At 34.7% G+C, this 17,208-nt stretch overlaps 1 protein-coding gene across 3 annotated transcripts in view; it reads right to left on the bottom strand.

Annotated features, from left to right (window-relative positions):
• Positions 1-17,208, bottom strand: part of COL21A1 (collagen type XXI alpha 1 chain) — a 137,945-nt gene that overhangs the window by 108,860 nt on the left and 11,877 nt on the right. The window contains exons 3-8 of one of the 3 annotated variants that reach the window (XM_028097801.2): positions 9,052-9,220; positions 8,743-8,959; positions 6,280-6,453; positions 5,146-5,223; positions 3,391-3,399; positions 3,006-3,089 (exon numbers count right to left, since the gene is read on the bottom strand). In XM_028097801.2, coding sequence (XP_027953602.1) covers positions 3,006-3,089; positions 3,391-3,399; positions 5,146-5,223; positions 6,280-6,453; positions 8,743-8,959; positions 9,052-9,220 — 731 coding nt within the window. Of the gene's footprint in view, positions 1-3,005; positions 3,155-3,390; positions 3,400-5,145; positions 5,224-6,279; positions 6,454-8,742; positions 8,960-9,051; positions 9,221-17,208 lie in introns of those variants that run through there. The other 2 variants (XM_028097802.2, XM_088024341.1) reach the window with 2 other exon arrangements.

The following is a 17,208-nucleotide window of genomic DNA, read 5'->3' as shown; positions in this document are numbered from 1 at the left end:
TGGGGAACTCAGAGAATTTTAAACAGATGAGTTTATCTTTGAATAAGCACTGACCCCCCTATCCACACAGCAATTTCTCCTGTTTCAGTCTGAGGACTCAACTCTCGGCTCCCAGAACTCTATTTCTGGTTAACAGGAAGACGAGATCTGTTCTTCACAGGTAACTTTGTTTGATGGACATCTGTAAAACTTTCCAGAGAGCATCTAACAAAAAACTGAGGCCAATAAGCCTCAGTTGGATCTATAGGAAAATGGCTTCATCTATTTTAGTTCCAGTTCTGCTAATCTAATTAAAACCCTGTTAATTCCCCAAGCCAGAAATTGTCTAAAGGAAATACAACTCAGAGTGTTGCTAGGGATTCTGTTTTTCACATACAGGTCCCTGATGTGCGTAAGGAACCACCTCCAGGGGAAAGAGCCCTAAAAGGATGGAAGAGTGAGTGAGTGAGTGAGTGAGTGAGTGAGTGAGTGAGTGTGTGTGTGTGTGTTCCTGTCCTCCAGCCAGATTTTCTGAAGAAAATGGAAAGCAGATCAAGAAGCCACGCCAATTTGAAGATTGGTGGAAAACTGCAATTTCACTTAAAGTAGTAGGTGGCAATAGCGTGAGATTATGACTAAGAAAAAAAAAAGAAAATGAAAATGAGGAACACATGACACTTGGAAATACTCGATATCAGAGGCTTGACCAGAGAAGACAAAAGGTGTGCTAAGAATCTGCTGTAGGAACATACATGAATAAAAATTGATGTCACTTCAAGACACCTAATAGACCACTAGTAAAGATTCAGAAAACATCAGATGTATCTGATGCCTCCCCAAAAGTAAACAGCCTTTTAGAGATCCTGGGGGTGATCTGAACCTCCCTGGGAGTCAGAAAAGCATGCGGGGCTTTGAGAGGTCAGACATTATGTGCACCTGATTTTCATATTATATCTCTTACAGATCAAATCATTTTTATGTATAATATTCCAAGTGGAATAAACTGTGTGTGTGTGTGTGTGCGTGCGTATAGATGTGTGTAGATATATGTGTATATAAATATATATTTTTTAAAAAGAAGTCTGCTGGTAGATCACACCAAGTTGTCTTACAAGGTGTATTCTCCCAGGAGTATCCTATAGGCATTTCTTCTTTATGTCAAGGCACCCAAAATAACATGGCAGTTGCTTTAACTAGAGAACAAAAAACACCTGGATTAACTTTCCTAAATGCAATCTAAAAATAGTTTATAATAGTAAATTGATTTTAATATACTGAAATCAAATTCCCAGCCAAATAGATTTACTTTGAATGAAATAATATATACTTTTATTTTTTAAATTACATTTCTTGATTTTAATGCGAGGCCTAAAGTAGGTCATGAGCTATCACATAAAAATATGATGAGCATAACTGGGTGTTATATGCAACTGATGAATCATTGAATGCTACATCAGAAACTACTGATGTACTATATGTTGGCTAATTGAATTTAAATTAAAAAAAAATGGAGGGGAGAAACATGCATGAAAGATGGGAGGAAACAAATTATCTTAGATGAGCAGTTTAAAAGCTAAATTTTTCAGTCATGGTGACTGAAACACTAAGGAAATTCTATCTAAATGAACATTACAATTCATAGTTAACAAAAATTAGTAATTATTGCTTGGACACCTCAAGCAATAAATGATGAATACATAAAACACGCTTTTTGGCTAGGGAGTCATATCTGCTTCCAAGTTAGACATTATTTTTATCTAAGTACGGTATTTTAAGATAATATTAAATGAATAAGATTTAGGACCGCCTGGGTGGCTCAGTCAGTTAAGTGAACAACTCTTGTTTTTGGCTCAGGTCATGATCTCAGGGTCGTGAGATCAAGCCCTGTGTTGGGCTGAGTACTTGGCAAGGAGCCTACTTAAGATTCTCACTCTCTTTCAGCCCCTCCCCCCAACTTATTCAAGCTCTAATATAAGTAAATAAATCCTAAAAAAAAACAATGAGCAAGATTTATGTATAGCAGACAAACCACTTAATATCTCAGTATCAACCCGGGTCTAAGTGATCCCACAGTAAGTATCAACTTAAAAACAGTCATTCATACTTAATAGCATAGAAACATATTCAGATTATTTAGTTATATAAAAAAAACTAGTTATAAAATGGCATGCACATCATGGCTCCAATCATATAAAAATGTATACACAACTATGTAAATGTTTATATACACAAACTCTATACACATAAATTAATAGATACAAGTGGAACACGTGCATATATGAACAAGACTAATAAGAGAACATACTCCCTAAAAGTAATTATTACATGATTAAGTAAAATTGATATATATGCCTCTATTTTTAGAATTAGACACCAAAACCAAACATAACACTGAAATCAACTTTAATATTTCTATTTTATTTTTCTGAGAATCATTTTGACAAACTAAGGATTTAGAAACATATCTCAACAAATGCCATTGCTTCATTTTTTTATGAGGTTGTAAGGAGGTATCATTCTGGGAATTTGGCAGCAGTGTTTGGGGAAAAAAAGATAAACCAGCAAATAAATTAATAACACTCCCCTCCCTCACTTTACTGTGGGCCAAGGGTATCAGTTCTAGGTTCAAAAGCAAGTATAGATTGGAATACACTTTTTTATTTTTTTTAATTTTTTTTAAAGATTTTATTTATTTATTCATGAGAGACAGAGGGAGAGAGAGAGAGCGAAGCAGAGGGAGAAGCAGGCTCCCCGCAGAGCAGGGAGCCCGATTCGGGACTCGATCCCAGGACCCCGGGATCACGACCTGAGCTGAAGGCAGACGCTTAACCATCTGAGCCACCCAGGCGCCCCTGGAATACACTTTTTTAAAAAAAATCACTAAAACTAAGGTTTTAAACTGTTCTAAGGCATTACGTAGAAATTTCACAATAGCGTTAGTGGTGACTAGGAATTTTGTGCATTTGCTCAGCTCTTGTGTGTTTTAACCAAAAAAAAAGAAAAAAAGCAAGTTCGGTATGACTCACTTTGGGGCCTTGTAGTCCTGGCTTTCCTGGAGGACAGAAACAGGGAGCTGGGGTTGAACCTACATCACTGGGACCATTGAGGCACTACAGAGACAAAAACAGAAATCAACAACAAACATGGAAAGACACATGTATATCTATATGTACATATGTGTAGGTGTCTGCATGTCTTTATGACACTGTAAAGATATCTTACATCTGCTTTCCAATTTTATTTAGCACAATCCATTAAGAACTTCTGAATCACAAAAAGCTATGAAAACTAAATGCAGACTACATAAAAATGAGTTCTATTTGTTTAATGTACTTACAGTTGATGGAAGGAAGCTAAACAGTCCCACAATACAAATATTACCTTAAGGAGAATAATAGTTTCCAGGCCTACCTCACCATTCTGAAAGAAAAACAACAATGAATGTGTTTTAAAGGACGCTTTTAAATTTCTAAATTATCTTCCTAATTTATAGATATTTTATTGTCCAGGTTCTAGATACATGAAGTATCAAAACCAGCAAGAACTAAAACATGTACGTGCAAATGTCCTAAAAAAATGACATTAATACACGTTATAATGACATTTACAGTAGAATAAAGTAAGGACATGAACAACAATGAAGAGCAGAATGAGAAAATGGAAATGCCAAAGCTGCTTGGTGTAATGGCCACGCAGGAGCAAAAATACGCCAGGGTGAAATTTATATGCTCTTTTGAACTTTCTGGAAGTCATATGAAAACCAGAGGAAAAAGCCAAAACATATCTAAGAAAGTCACAAATTCCATGCATTAAATTTTCTGCATTTTACTTTAGGAGACCTCCTCACTAAACAATTTGCTTCTTACTGAGTAATACACGATTTTAAAAAGGTTAATAATCTTTCCAGACAATAAAAATTAGATCAGAAAATGGGAAAGTGGGAATAAAGATGCAAAAGGTAAGCTACATGAAGTCACACCTGAAAGTAAGGAAGGAGACATAAAAACACAAAAAAAAGTGAATGTCAGAACTCAAAATCCACTATCTATTCTTGTGCTTTTATGATGTGGGAGGCTAATGGTCATAAAATTAAGGCAGAAATATCAATAAATAAAGTATATAAAATGGACTCTCAGAATGTAATCACATATTAATACTTTTAGGAGAGATTAGAGGACTGTATTTCAAGTTATAAGTATCTAAAATAAAAGTTAGAGTGTTTAAACAATTACCTCTCTAAAAGACCACGAAATGAATCATTTCTAAAAGGTTCCATGGTTGATATTATTATAGAGCATTTAAACATACTACCCTACGTCCTCAAGTTTTCAGAACATGTAGATTTGTAGGTTATTCAGTTTGATAGGAAAAAAAGAAGATGATGGTAGTATGACTTTACAAACTAAAAGAACTATGACATGAGCTCAAAGGTCACTGGGAATCCACACTGTAAAAAGTTTAAAACATCCTATCTTATTTGCATTACAAAAATATACCTTTTTTTTTGCCCTAGGGAAAAAGGACCACACACACACACACACACACACACACACACACACACAAGCACACATATATTATCAGACTCTAACATTTTAGCTTATAATTTTTTCCTCCTAACACATTAATGAAAATAGCCACATAAATGGAAAGTTACTATATCCTTGAAATACAAGAAAATCTTCCTTAGGTAACAAAAACAAAAAGAAACCTGTATATTCATTATGGTTTGAGAAAACATGTTGGTGAACAGGAAAATGAATCACTTCCTATTCTTTAGAATTGTGCTGTATGGGGTATTCTGTCCACACATTTAATTAAGTATAGAAATGTATTTGACACTCCAGATACTCTGGATATTCAAAGAATCCTAGACTTTCCTAGAGCAGGTCCAGTCCTGCTTCACTTGAGTACCGCAAACATCACACTCCGAGGTGTGAAGAAAACATTTCCTTGTGCTCCTCCACTCACACTTGTACAGTGATACATTATCATTTTATTTCAATTATGAACATCAAAGTATGTTTTAATCAATGTAACTTTAATTGCACTGACAACAAAGAAATTAACTCTGTATATTAAATTAAGCCTCACATATTATATGACTTTTATTTATTGCTCTGAAAGTACTGAAGGAAACACTTGGGAGGAAGATTCCATCCTACTCACAAATCCAGGAATCTCGCATGCTGTCTCTCGGTTGTTCTGTTCTGGGTTACAGTAGATGCGCAACTTCTGGACATCAAACTAGGAACATAAACCCCATCAGGTTAAAATTGAGGCCCAAGCTAACTGCTTCATAAGAGCGAACCAACTACATGAGCAGTCATGGAAGGCTTAAATCACAGCACCTAGCTAAAAAATAATAATACGAAATTTAAATACCTAATATATAGTTTAAAGATGTGATGCAACATAATTCATAAGGAAAACTCTAGCACCAAAAACAAAACTTTAATTTCCTTCGGGAACGCACTGGGGCTTTTTTAGTATCTCTATATTAAGAGCTAGCCTAGAGAGCATCTCCTAGGACACTTAAAAGTTTTCCCGGGCCTTCTGTGTTTATCCTAAATGTCTACATTTCTGATTACAAAAGAGTGAGCTTAAGAAGTCATCTTTAGTTTCAGAGATTTAGTTGCTGGCATGGAGTGTTGTGTGATGAGTAGTCCAAGCACCTGTTGCTATTTAAATATTTACTATACTCTGACATGTAACATTAATATAGAGAGAGCGTGGTGTAATTTGAATATGACAGTCTTCCCTTAATAGAAACAGAATGGGAAAGTATACATTTTCAAATAAGGGACTGTCCAAGAAATGGCTATCTTTTTATACACACATTTCTCAACCCACACACATAGATACTCCACTTTTTAAAAAATATAAAAAAGTAACAGTTTTAAGAATCCCGAAATGCATTAATCCGACTGTAACCTCACAGCTGCAGAGAAATTTTATAGCTCCCAACTCACAGCTCTAATCACAGTCTCTTTTCCAAGTTATTATTTAATCTATGCTTCTCCTGGGAAATATGAAATTAATGTTTCATAAGAATGTAGAATTCTATCCTGAACCCAGGGGAACAGTTTTCTAAGAATTCCTATAAAATCTATTAAGTCTAATTTTGTGTTTTCATACACACACTCAAACACAAAATTTCACTAATAAACTGATCACATTTTGTTTAAGTGTCTTAAAGGAATTAATAATTAAGTTAAATACAGTTAAATGTGATAAATACTATCACAAAGGACAGCAAAAGCTCACTTTATACAATGCAAAAAGCAAATCATTTTTATCCACCTGAACAGTTTCTTCTTTCCCAGAATACTTTCCGATTTGAGTTTGCCCGCTGATGAAGATCCCTAAAACTGGATGTAAGGGCTTGTTTTCAATTTGTTGGTCATCAATATACAGAGTTACATCTTGTTCTGTTACTAAGAGACGAATTTGATGCCAGCCTTCATCAAATAATGTCTACAGGAAGAAAGTATGGAAGATTCATAAGTAAAATTCCTAATCTTTCTTTTTCTTTGTTCCCATTTCTTTGCTGCCAACCATAAATCCATACCACACAGAATGCTTGTATTATATACTAATTCACCCTGATCCAAGCCGGGTCTCAAATTCTACCCACCAATTAATTTATGAAGCCCTACTTTCCATTACATATCCATTACATGTAAGTAGATGTATCAAACAATTTATTGAAACAATTCCCTCAAGGTCACAAATGAATTCCTAATCTCTGAATCCAAGTGGCTTCTCCTATTTCTCATCCTATTTACTTCATTGCAACTTTAGACCTTTAACTAGTCCATCTTCCTTGATATTCTCATTCAACTTCCATGACTCAAACCATCTTGATCATCTTCATTTCTTCTTCTCCAGTTGCTCATTCTCTATTTCTTTGAGGGCTTCTCTTCCTCATTTCTTTTGATGAGGTCATTAACCCACAGATCTGTCACTAACCTTTTTCATTCTCCCCTTTGATTATCTTATCTATTCTTACAGGTCAATACTACCTCTATAGAATATCTCCCATATCTACAACAGCCTGAACCTCTTTCCTACATATGGGATCTATAATTCTAATACCGGCTAGTATAGTTTTACCAGGATATTTCACAATCAGCCTGAGGGAGAGTGTAGCAAAATGAACTTGAACTATCCCCAAAACTTTCTTCCTCTCGGTTTCCCTTGGATAATAATATCCTCAGTTTCTAAACTGCAACAAGTGTGTTTACCTCTTGCCTTTCCCTCAGTTGCAATAATAACCAGATGCAAAGTTCTACCAAATATGTCTCTTAAATGACTCAAATTCACTTCACCATTTCAAACATTTTCATTGCCATAGTTTATGTTCATGGATATCTTGCTTTATCTGAATAATTTTCAAATATATCTCTAATTCCATCAGAGAAGATGCCACATCTTATTAATTTCTGGATTCCCAGGCCTAGAGCAATTCCAGGATACAGATGAAAATATTTTTTTATGAAAGAAAAAGGAGAAGGAGAAGAGAGAGCAGCTTTGACCATGATACACCTATGATTCAAGACTTTTTGATGAAATCCTGTCATCCACTGGATGAAGCCCAAAACCTTTTGTATGCTTTCCAGGTCCCCACAGATTGAACTCGCACCTTGTTAGCTTTTTCTTTCATGTATCTTATACTCCAAACACAAGGGACACCACTTTCTCTTCTTTAAATAAAAACCCTGCATTTTATTACAACGATTACTCAATACTGAACCACTGACTTACATGTCCTTCGCTCTCTTCATCAAAATCCTGTATCTTCTTCAAGGTCCAGCCCAAAAAGCATCTCATTAATAAGACTTGCCTACATATTGTGTTAGAATCTTTTCCCTCTACACTCCATTAATACCTTGTACTTCTATTAGATACCAGAGGCCTTCAATCTTCCATTATAAATAAGTTCCTTGAAGGTGTGAAACATGTCTTATTCATTTGTGATTTCTTACAGAACCTAGCATATTGACCTTAATAAAAATGGCAGCCAAATTTTTAAGAAATTTAATCTGCTTAACAAATGAAGAAATTATACAGGTGGCATAATTTCATATACAACCTTGTACATTTCCTAAATTATACAATATACTCAGACTATAATTATAATAATGATCAAAACATAACTGTTTCTATCACTGGCATCTGTATTCTGAACACATTTGACTTGGAAAATACACTTTTATCTTTAGTTTATCAATTTTACTAAATATAGTCTCCTTTGGGGAAAACAAAGCATTCTCCTAATAAATGGGAATTCTGCACTCATTATCTACCTGTATTTAAGGTTAACAAATGCCTTTTTCTCAATATCTTATAGGACATGGCAGTGTAAGATGAACCAACATGACTTTGATGAGACTTAACTTCAATTCCTGATGCCACCACTTACTAGCTGTGTTACTTTGAGATGGAACTTAATATACTTTAAACTTTTTTTTTTTTGGTCTGTACAGTGAGAGCAATGGCTTCTGCGTTGGGTGAATATTATAATTAAATGTTCCTGGCATCTAATAGCAGGTACTCAAAAAATGTGAGGTCCCCCCACTCCTTAATCCCATCTAAGAAACAACTTTCCTTCATTTGTTGCTTTTATTCAATAAAGCAACATTAAACTATGAAGTCAGTATCTTTTCAGCCATGTTAAAATTATGGCTCTCTTCCTCCAACACACACAAACCTGGTGGTGATTCCCCCAGGAATACCATCATAATCGTACCCAGGCATCTTTACCTTAACTTGAGGGTCAGCGAAAGTGACCACTTGTGAGCCATTAATTATGCTGGTTGTTATAAATAGTAACGTTTTATCCACACCATTTAAGGTAACTGCTATTTGTGGCCTTCCATCAATGGTTAAAATTCTCCATAGATCCCACATTTTCTTGACCTTAAATCTCTGAGTGGAGACAAATACATACGATGGAGGAAGACCTTCGGGGAAAACATTGCTAGAAAAAGAAGAATGTGCATAAGCTTAAAGAATTCTCAACATGTCTACAGACATATATAAAAAAAGTTTGTATCAACACAAAACATATACCTTGTGAATTCTGATAAGTCAACTTTTGATGTCACTTCATATCCTTTTATCTTTGTTGGTGAAAGCAGGATTCTTTTCTTAACCTTTTTCTTTACACCCACGCCTAAAAGAATATCAAACCCTTTCTCATCGCGAGCTGCCACTGGAATTCGTGTTGGACAAACAGATTCTGTAAATTCAAAGCAAAAGCAGTAAACATTGATTAATCATGGATTACGTCAACAAGAAAATGAGAAATATTAGAGAAAATAATTATAAAATCTATATATGCACACAAATGTATATAAATGGATGTAAATGCATTTTCTGAGAAAACGTGCAGGAGTGTTTCTGACATTTGAAGTCTCAAATGTTATTTTCCCCCTAAAAGGGGATAAAAGTAAAACAGAATTAGAAAAGAAACATTTGTTAATAGATTGCTTTAAGAACACTATGCTGACATTTATAAATCACTATTTTGAACGTGGGGCAACTTAATACCTGCGGGGTAGAATACTGGAATGGCATTGACGATTCTCATCCAGGTATTACTATTAATTAGTCGCATAACTCTTAAATTTCTTGGATCTAAGAGATGTACTCTAAGATTCCTTTCTTGCATTCCCAGCATTTGAGGGGTAAAAAAATAAAAGTGTCATTCTTGATATTCTTTCCAGTTTTAGCAGATGATAATTCTATAATTCAAACATCATTGGTTCTATTACTCTGGAAAAAACTGTGAGTCTTTTCTGTTCATGAAAGTTCTTGAAATGGGCCTATTAGCTCATCTGTGATTAATTATATTATACTAATCATATTTATAAATAAAGACTATTTCCATAAGAATAATTGTTAAAGGGCACCTGGGTGGCTCAGTCGGTTACGCATCTGCCTTCAGCTCAGGTCATGATCTCAGGGTCCTGAGATGGAGCCCAGCATTGAGCTCTCTGCTCAGCAGGGAGCCTGCTTCTCCCTCTCATTCTAACTCTGTGCTCTCTCTTGCTATCTTTCTCTTAAATAAACAAAAATCTTTGGGAAAAAAAGAATCGTTAAGATTTGCATTATACAGTCATCTGTATAAATTATAAAAATATGGCATGCTTTTCACTTGCTTGGAAACTATTATCTGAAATTATGTGGAAAATTTTATATGGTTGAAATGATATTAAGCTAGTACATTATAGAAATGGTGCAATGTTTTCAGATTCTTCCAAGGCCCTCATATAATATACACATTGAGCATGACTGCTTATATTTTATAGAGCAGCTAACAAAAAAAAACAAGAACAAACTCCACTAAACCTCTTTAAGATAATCACCCTCTTACACAACATTAAGAAGAGGGCATAGTACCATATTTATATTACAATAAAAAGTAATGAGATAGATTTTTATTAGCCCAATATGTACACTCATAATTTATACCAAAGAATACTAGAAATAAAATAAAGGTTTGATATAAATAAAATTATAAGTATTCCTGGAAAAGGAGGGGCATTTTTCTCTTCAGGTCTTAAATCTTAAGTTTTGAAGTAACCCAATGAATTACAACCTTCTTCCTCTGGTAAGCTTGGAACTGAGTGTTGAGGAGATACAGGAATGAGGCAAACAGATGTTGGTTAGACATGTGATCCAGTGAGTTTGGTAGATGCACACCATAATGAACCACCTCACACCATCCCAGAAGCACAGGGCTGACTTATTCCCTATCCCACCTTAGAAGAAGGACCTGCCCACTAAGTTAACACCTGGTCTACAGAGGAAACCAAAACACACTAGCTCCACAGACACACTGATCCAAGGAGAAGACAGCTGAAGGCTCTTGGCCAACCATGTCCAGCTACTTTTATCACACTCACTCATCTGAAAACTGATTTTTCTCATTCAGTGGTAAAGAGCTAAAAAAGGGTGGGAGAGAGATCAGAAGAGTTAGCCTAGCTGAAATCCCTCCACATGAAAACATGAGAAGCAGGGTCTAAGTGTTTCTAATAACACTCTATTATACAGTTTAAATCATAAATCAATTAATAAAACTAAGTATTTTCTGTCATGATGCAGGGGTTCTTTTTGGGCCGGCAGTGGGGGGAAATATGCAGAACAATACATGAAGCCTCATGTCAGATGCATTTGATTTAAAACTGCAAAAGAAGTTCAGCTGAAAAGAAAACATTACATCATAAAAATATTCAGATTTGAATTGCTTTGATTTTCTTTACAAATGAGAAATTATAAGATGTTGGATTAAGACCTCAGACTTAAGAACACGAGGTTTAGACTGAAGCCTCTCTCTTAACCTCTCCTGAACCTCTGGATTCTCATCTGAGAAGAGAGAATAATGATGTCCTTCACAGGGTTTGTCTGAGGATCAAATGCAATGATGTATGTGAAAGTGCTTTGTAACTCCAAAATGGCATGCAAGTGCAGGGGATAAAGCAAGCATTGTGTCCATCCTTTTGCTCTAACAAAGTCCTTTACACTATCTTGTAATACCCAAAATTTTATGGGGAAACAGTGTGGCTTGATTTGTGATTTCACAGCTTGTGAAATAAAAAATGTACAATATAGCCATGTTTTCATTACTACCTAAGCACATCTCATTAAGAAGTATAGATTTAAATAATTATGTTTACTTGAAGGTAATTTTTCTTCCCAATTCATTCACCTACAAGAACAGTATCTTAACACATGGGAAGTAAAAAAAATGTAGTTACAATGCTCAAATACAGTTTCTATGTTTGTATATACCTAGCTATAGGAAAGAGGTAAAAGAAGTTTGCACAAACTTGAGGAAAGAGAGGTAAATAATTAATTTCCCCATTGTGTAGAAAAAATAAATATATGTTTAAGTATACAAACTACATCCAGACAAAAGTATGGAGACTGGAAATAAAAAGTGAAATGTGAAAACTATAATTTTAAGTACCAGGAAAATCAAATGCTAAGAGAGACTCAGTTGGGAGCTTGTTATAATACTTACAACACGTAATTAGAATAATCCAGATAAACCAAGTTATTTTAAAGGAATGCACTCAGGAGCAAGGGTAAACAAAACAGAAGACTAAAGTTCACAAATTATTTCTACACCATCTACACAGTTTTAACTTAATTTTATTCCAATATGTTCAGAATATTCAGGATAGGAATGCCTTCTCACAGGAGCAAAGGTTACTCTATTTATTTTAAACCCTGGGAACCAGTAATACCTGCTTTTTAGTTCGGATGATTTATTTTTGCTTTTGTTTCCCTTGCCTTGGGAGGTAAGAAATATCTAGGAAAATGTTGCCATGGCTAAAAATCACTGCCTGTGATCTCTTCTAGGATTTTTATGGTTTCAAGTTTCACATTTAGGTCTTTAATCCACTTTCAGTTTATTTTAGAATGGGAGAAGATATTTGTAAATGACATATACAATAAGAGGGGTTAATATCCAAAACATATAAAGAACTTAAAATTCAATACCAAAGAAACAAACAATCCAATTAAAAAAATAGAAGACATGAATAGACATTTTTCCAAAGAAGACATAGACATACAAAAAGATGCTCAATATCACTAATCATCAGGGAGAGACAAATCAAAACCACAATGAGATATCACCTTACACCCGTCAGGATGAGTAAAATCAAAAAGACAAGAAAAAACAAGTGTTGGCAAGGATGAGGGAAAAAAGGAACCCTTATGCACTGCTGGTAGGTATGTAAATTGGTGCAGCCACTGTGGAAAACAGTATGGAGGTTCCTCAAAATATTAAAAATAAAAATGCCATGTGATCCAATAATTCTACTATGAGGTAGTTACCCCCCCAAAAAAATAAAAGCACTAATTCAAAAAAGATATATATACCCCTATGTTTGTTGCAGTATTGTTTATAATAGCCAAGATATGGAAGAAACCAAAATGTCCACTGAAAGACAAATGGATATACACATACACAATGGAATCTTATACAGCCATAAAAAAGAATGAGACTTAAAAAAAAAAGGATGTGATCACACCATTTGCAACAACATAGATAAACCTAAAAGGGAGTATGCTAAGTGAACTAATACAAAGAAAGACAAATACCGTATGAATTCACACACATGCGGAATCTAAAAAAAAAAAAAAAAAAAAAATCCAAAGGAATAAACAAACAAACAAAAAGCAGAATCAGGCCTATAAATACAGAGGACAAATTGATGATTGCCAGAGGGGAGAAAGGTAGGGGGATGGGCAATATAGGTGAAGGGGAGTGGGAGATAAAGTTAATGAAATTTTAATAGTATCATATGATGGCAGATGATGGATACACTTGCGGTGAGCATTCCATAATGCGTAAAATTGTTGAATCACTATGTTGTGCACCTGAAACTAATGTAACATTATATGTCAACTATATTCAAAGAAATTTTAAGTTATTAAGTGATCCATAGAACCCAGAAAAAAATATTCACTTTTCTATTAATTCTCAGGGCTTAGTAATATAAGTAATCCAGTATTACCAAGTTCATAAAAACATGTTTTATTTAAAATTCTGCCATGGACACAGACACAAAAACTGTATAAATCTTTAGTCTAACTAGAGCAACCAAATTCCAACTACACCTTTCCAGCTCTAAGTTAATATCACAGGAACACTGATGAACATATTATTCTAGAACATATCTAGCCTACTTTATGTGTCCATTTAATTCAATTCCACATTGCCACATTGTTCGTCTATCACCTCTCTCCAGATGTCACCTGGTTTTTTTTCAGATCAAGGGAATTCTATCAAAGAGATCTGTGGTCAGAAACCAAAAGTAATTTTACTGATCCAGACCTGATAGTCCAATAAAACAGAGTTGACTGGTGCAGATCTGTGCAAGCCAACTTCTTCAAACTTTCATGGATTGACCTTGGTTTTGATGGCAAGGCAAACATGAGTGTATGTCCAATTGATACATACCCCTCAATGGTATTCAGTGGCAATTTAATACATCTGCCTTACTGAAGGTAAGGTAACTGCAGGTAATATTTATCATCATGTACTTTAATGTCATGCACAAGTTCATCAAAAGGAGGAACAGTCACCATTGTTCCAATTTAGTACCAAGGTTGTGATAACTTAGACTTCATCATAACATACTGAAAATACAATAAAATGGTAAAACCAAAATAAATTATGGAAACAGAGATACTCTTACCAAAGATTAAATAACAAAGAAAGTAGCCCCAACTTCACACAATTTCTTTTCTCATTACAGATTGAATGATCTCATCCTCCTTTACCATCAAGCAATCCCACTTTCTTGAAATCTAGGTTGATTTAGAGTCAACAGTCCTTCATCTGAGGAAGATGTCTGCCAAACACATGGCTGACAGACAATGAGACACAGTAAGCGTAGATTTCAATGGTAAGTCAATGGGAAAAAGAGACTCCTATTACTCTTTAGTACAACTTGTGCACAAACCAGAAAAGTCAAAATTTCTTGTACCATTAAGTCGCCTCACTGATCACAGAATATATTCTTTTTAACAATAAGAAAAAAATATAAGAAATAACAATAATCTTTGGCCTAAGGAATAAAGAAAATGCAATTCTACAGGCTTATAAAATTACAAAAATAACTCCTCTGGTTTTGCCATTTCTCATTTTAAAAGCACTGATTATGTAATGAAATTTTTTTTGTTATTCCTACCTCAATACTACAGATGGAGAAAGGGTAATGTGTTTTGCCTTTACATATACCCAGACAATATTATGTGTATAATTCCTTTACCTCATTCTTCACTCCTTTTCTTTTTCCATTTTTAATTTCAGAGCTTTTGTCAGATATTACAGTTATGTAGCATTTTAACATACAAACTATTTCTTTTTTTAACTAAATGTCCAGGCATCTTAACATGTCCCTAACATTTCTCCAGCACACTAATATTAACGTTCATAATATGTGGTCTGATCACCAAAGTTGGAGTCAGTCACTTAGCCCAAGATCACACTTCAATTGGAGTCAGTCACTTAGCCCAAGATCACACTTCAAGAAAGTGATGTTGACAAAGGCAAGAACCAAACCTGGATCCTGGTCTGATTCCAGAGATTGGGCTGGACCACCTTACAATACTACAGCCTCAGTTTTATAGAAAAAAAAAATCAGGAGATAGTGCTTTACTTTAACAGATATTGTGCTGAGTTTTTTAAACCTTTTTATTAAGGTACAAACTACATTCAATAAAATGCCCTAATTTCAAGTGTGAATCAACTGGCACATATTCATGTTTATAAACTAGTACCCAGAGAAGACAAAGAACCCATCTAATACCTCTGAAAGTTACCTCATGATCCTTCACAGACAATAACCACCACTACAAGAGGCCACCACTGTAATGATTTCTATCATCATGGATTAGTTTTGTCTATTCCTGAACTTAATATAAATGAACCATACAGTATATTCTTTTACTTGAATTTTCTTACTCAACATAGTATCTGTAGGATTATCCATGTTGTTTCATGTAAGTTACTTGTTCTTATTTGTTGCTGTGTAGTATTCCACTCTATGAATTATATTATGATGTCTTTGTCCATTTTTATGTGGGCAATCATTTGAGTTGTTTGCAGTTGACTATTTTTAATAAAGCTGCTATTGACATTCTTGCATATGTCTTTTGGTAAACATATGAACTTATTTCTCATAGTCAAATATCTGGGAGTAGAACTGCTGTTTCAGAGGGTATCTATATACTTTGCCCTAGTAGATAGTGCCAAAAACTTTTCCCAAGTGATTGTACCAATTTTCACCTCTACTAGCATGTCTATTACCACTTGAAAAGGATGGAGGTGTTATGAAAATAAAATACGTAATTAGGTGACAGATATTATACATAATGTTTCAAAGAAAAGAGGGGGGAATGGGCTATCCATACAAGTTTTAAACATTCCTAATGAAAATTATTCTGAGTATTTTCTTGTTCATTCCTTTCTTAGATATAATTAATTCATACAACTGCATGTAGAGCCAATCATAAACACTGAGAGCAAGATCTATATGTTGTAATTTGTATATTTTCTAAATCATGCCATAATCATTCTACTTTTCCAATGAATACTCACACATCACTTTTCACATAAAATATAAGCATACTGTGTTTATTTGATCGGAACATAGCTCTAGCCTCTCTAATTAAATGGAAAGTTATTTTTAGATATACATTGTCCCTAACAATGTAAATTGCCTTCAATTCAGATTAGATTCAAAACCTTTTAACCTACAGATAGATTATAAAGTGATTCTCCTGAAAGTTTGATGAGATTTTACATAATACTATACTCAATCCTATCCTATCCACCAAACTTTACCCTACCTCCCACCTGTCATTTCTCTCTGCTCCACCTTGATGGTTAGAAATTCATGTATATATGTACAAACAGTAAAGAGGAAGAATGGAAGGGATTCAGTTTTATATGAGGACAGAAAAGTTAATCACATGTATGTTATGAAATCATGGAACCTAAAATACTGGCCACCTCCAAAAACATCTCATTGTCCTGGCCGTGATTGCTGAAATGTGTACCTTTACCCTCTGTGACTTCTAATGAAATACAGATGGAATTATAGGAGTAGGGTAAGGTAATGTACTAGGCCACTATTACAAACACTGTAAAGCTTGAATTAGAAATCAAATTATCCAGCAATCTCTAAGCAAAGAATAGTATACAAATTATGAGTGATTTTTTTAAAGATTTTTATTTATTTTTGAGAGAGAAAGAGGGAACAAGCATGAGTGGGGGAAGGACAGAGAAAGCAGCAGACTCCCTGTTGAGCAGGGAGACCGATGCTGATGCAGGACTGGATCCCAGGACCCTGGGATCATGACCTGAGCAGAAGGCAGATGCTTAACTGACTGAGCTACCCAGGCACCCAAAGTATGAGTGATTTTTGATGGGAGGAAAAGAAATTCAGGAGAAGTCCTAAACATCATTCCAAGTTAAAGTGCATCATTATAGAAAGCACTGGAAGGAAAAAAGCCTCAAAGTTTACAGGATGAAAGATACCAAAGTTACACTCAAGCAGCAATCTCTCTCTCTCTCTCTCTCAAAGAAGATAAGGCTGAGGATGCATAGCTAATTGCCTTCTGACCTCTAGCCTTTGGCCCCATTTGAGCAAGTCAACATCCTATACCCCTTTAAAAAAACAGATAAATTTCCTGCCTCATCCA

The sequence above is a fragment of the Eumetopias jubatus genome, unplaced genomic scaffold (genome assembly GCF_037043125.1).
Source record: "Eumetopias jubatus isolate StellerSeaLion01/CBP00866 unplaced genomic scaffold, mEumJub1_p1.0 scaffold_6, whole genome shotgun sequence".
Classification (NCBI taxonomy): Eukaryota; Metazoa; Chordata; class Mammalia; order Carnivora; family Otariidae; genus Eumetopias; species Eumetopias jubatus.
Note: the sequence above shows the minus strand (reverse complement) of the source record. Positions and strands in the feature narration are given on the sequence as shown.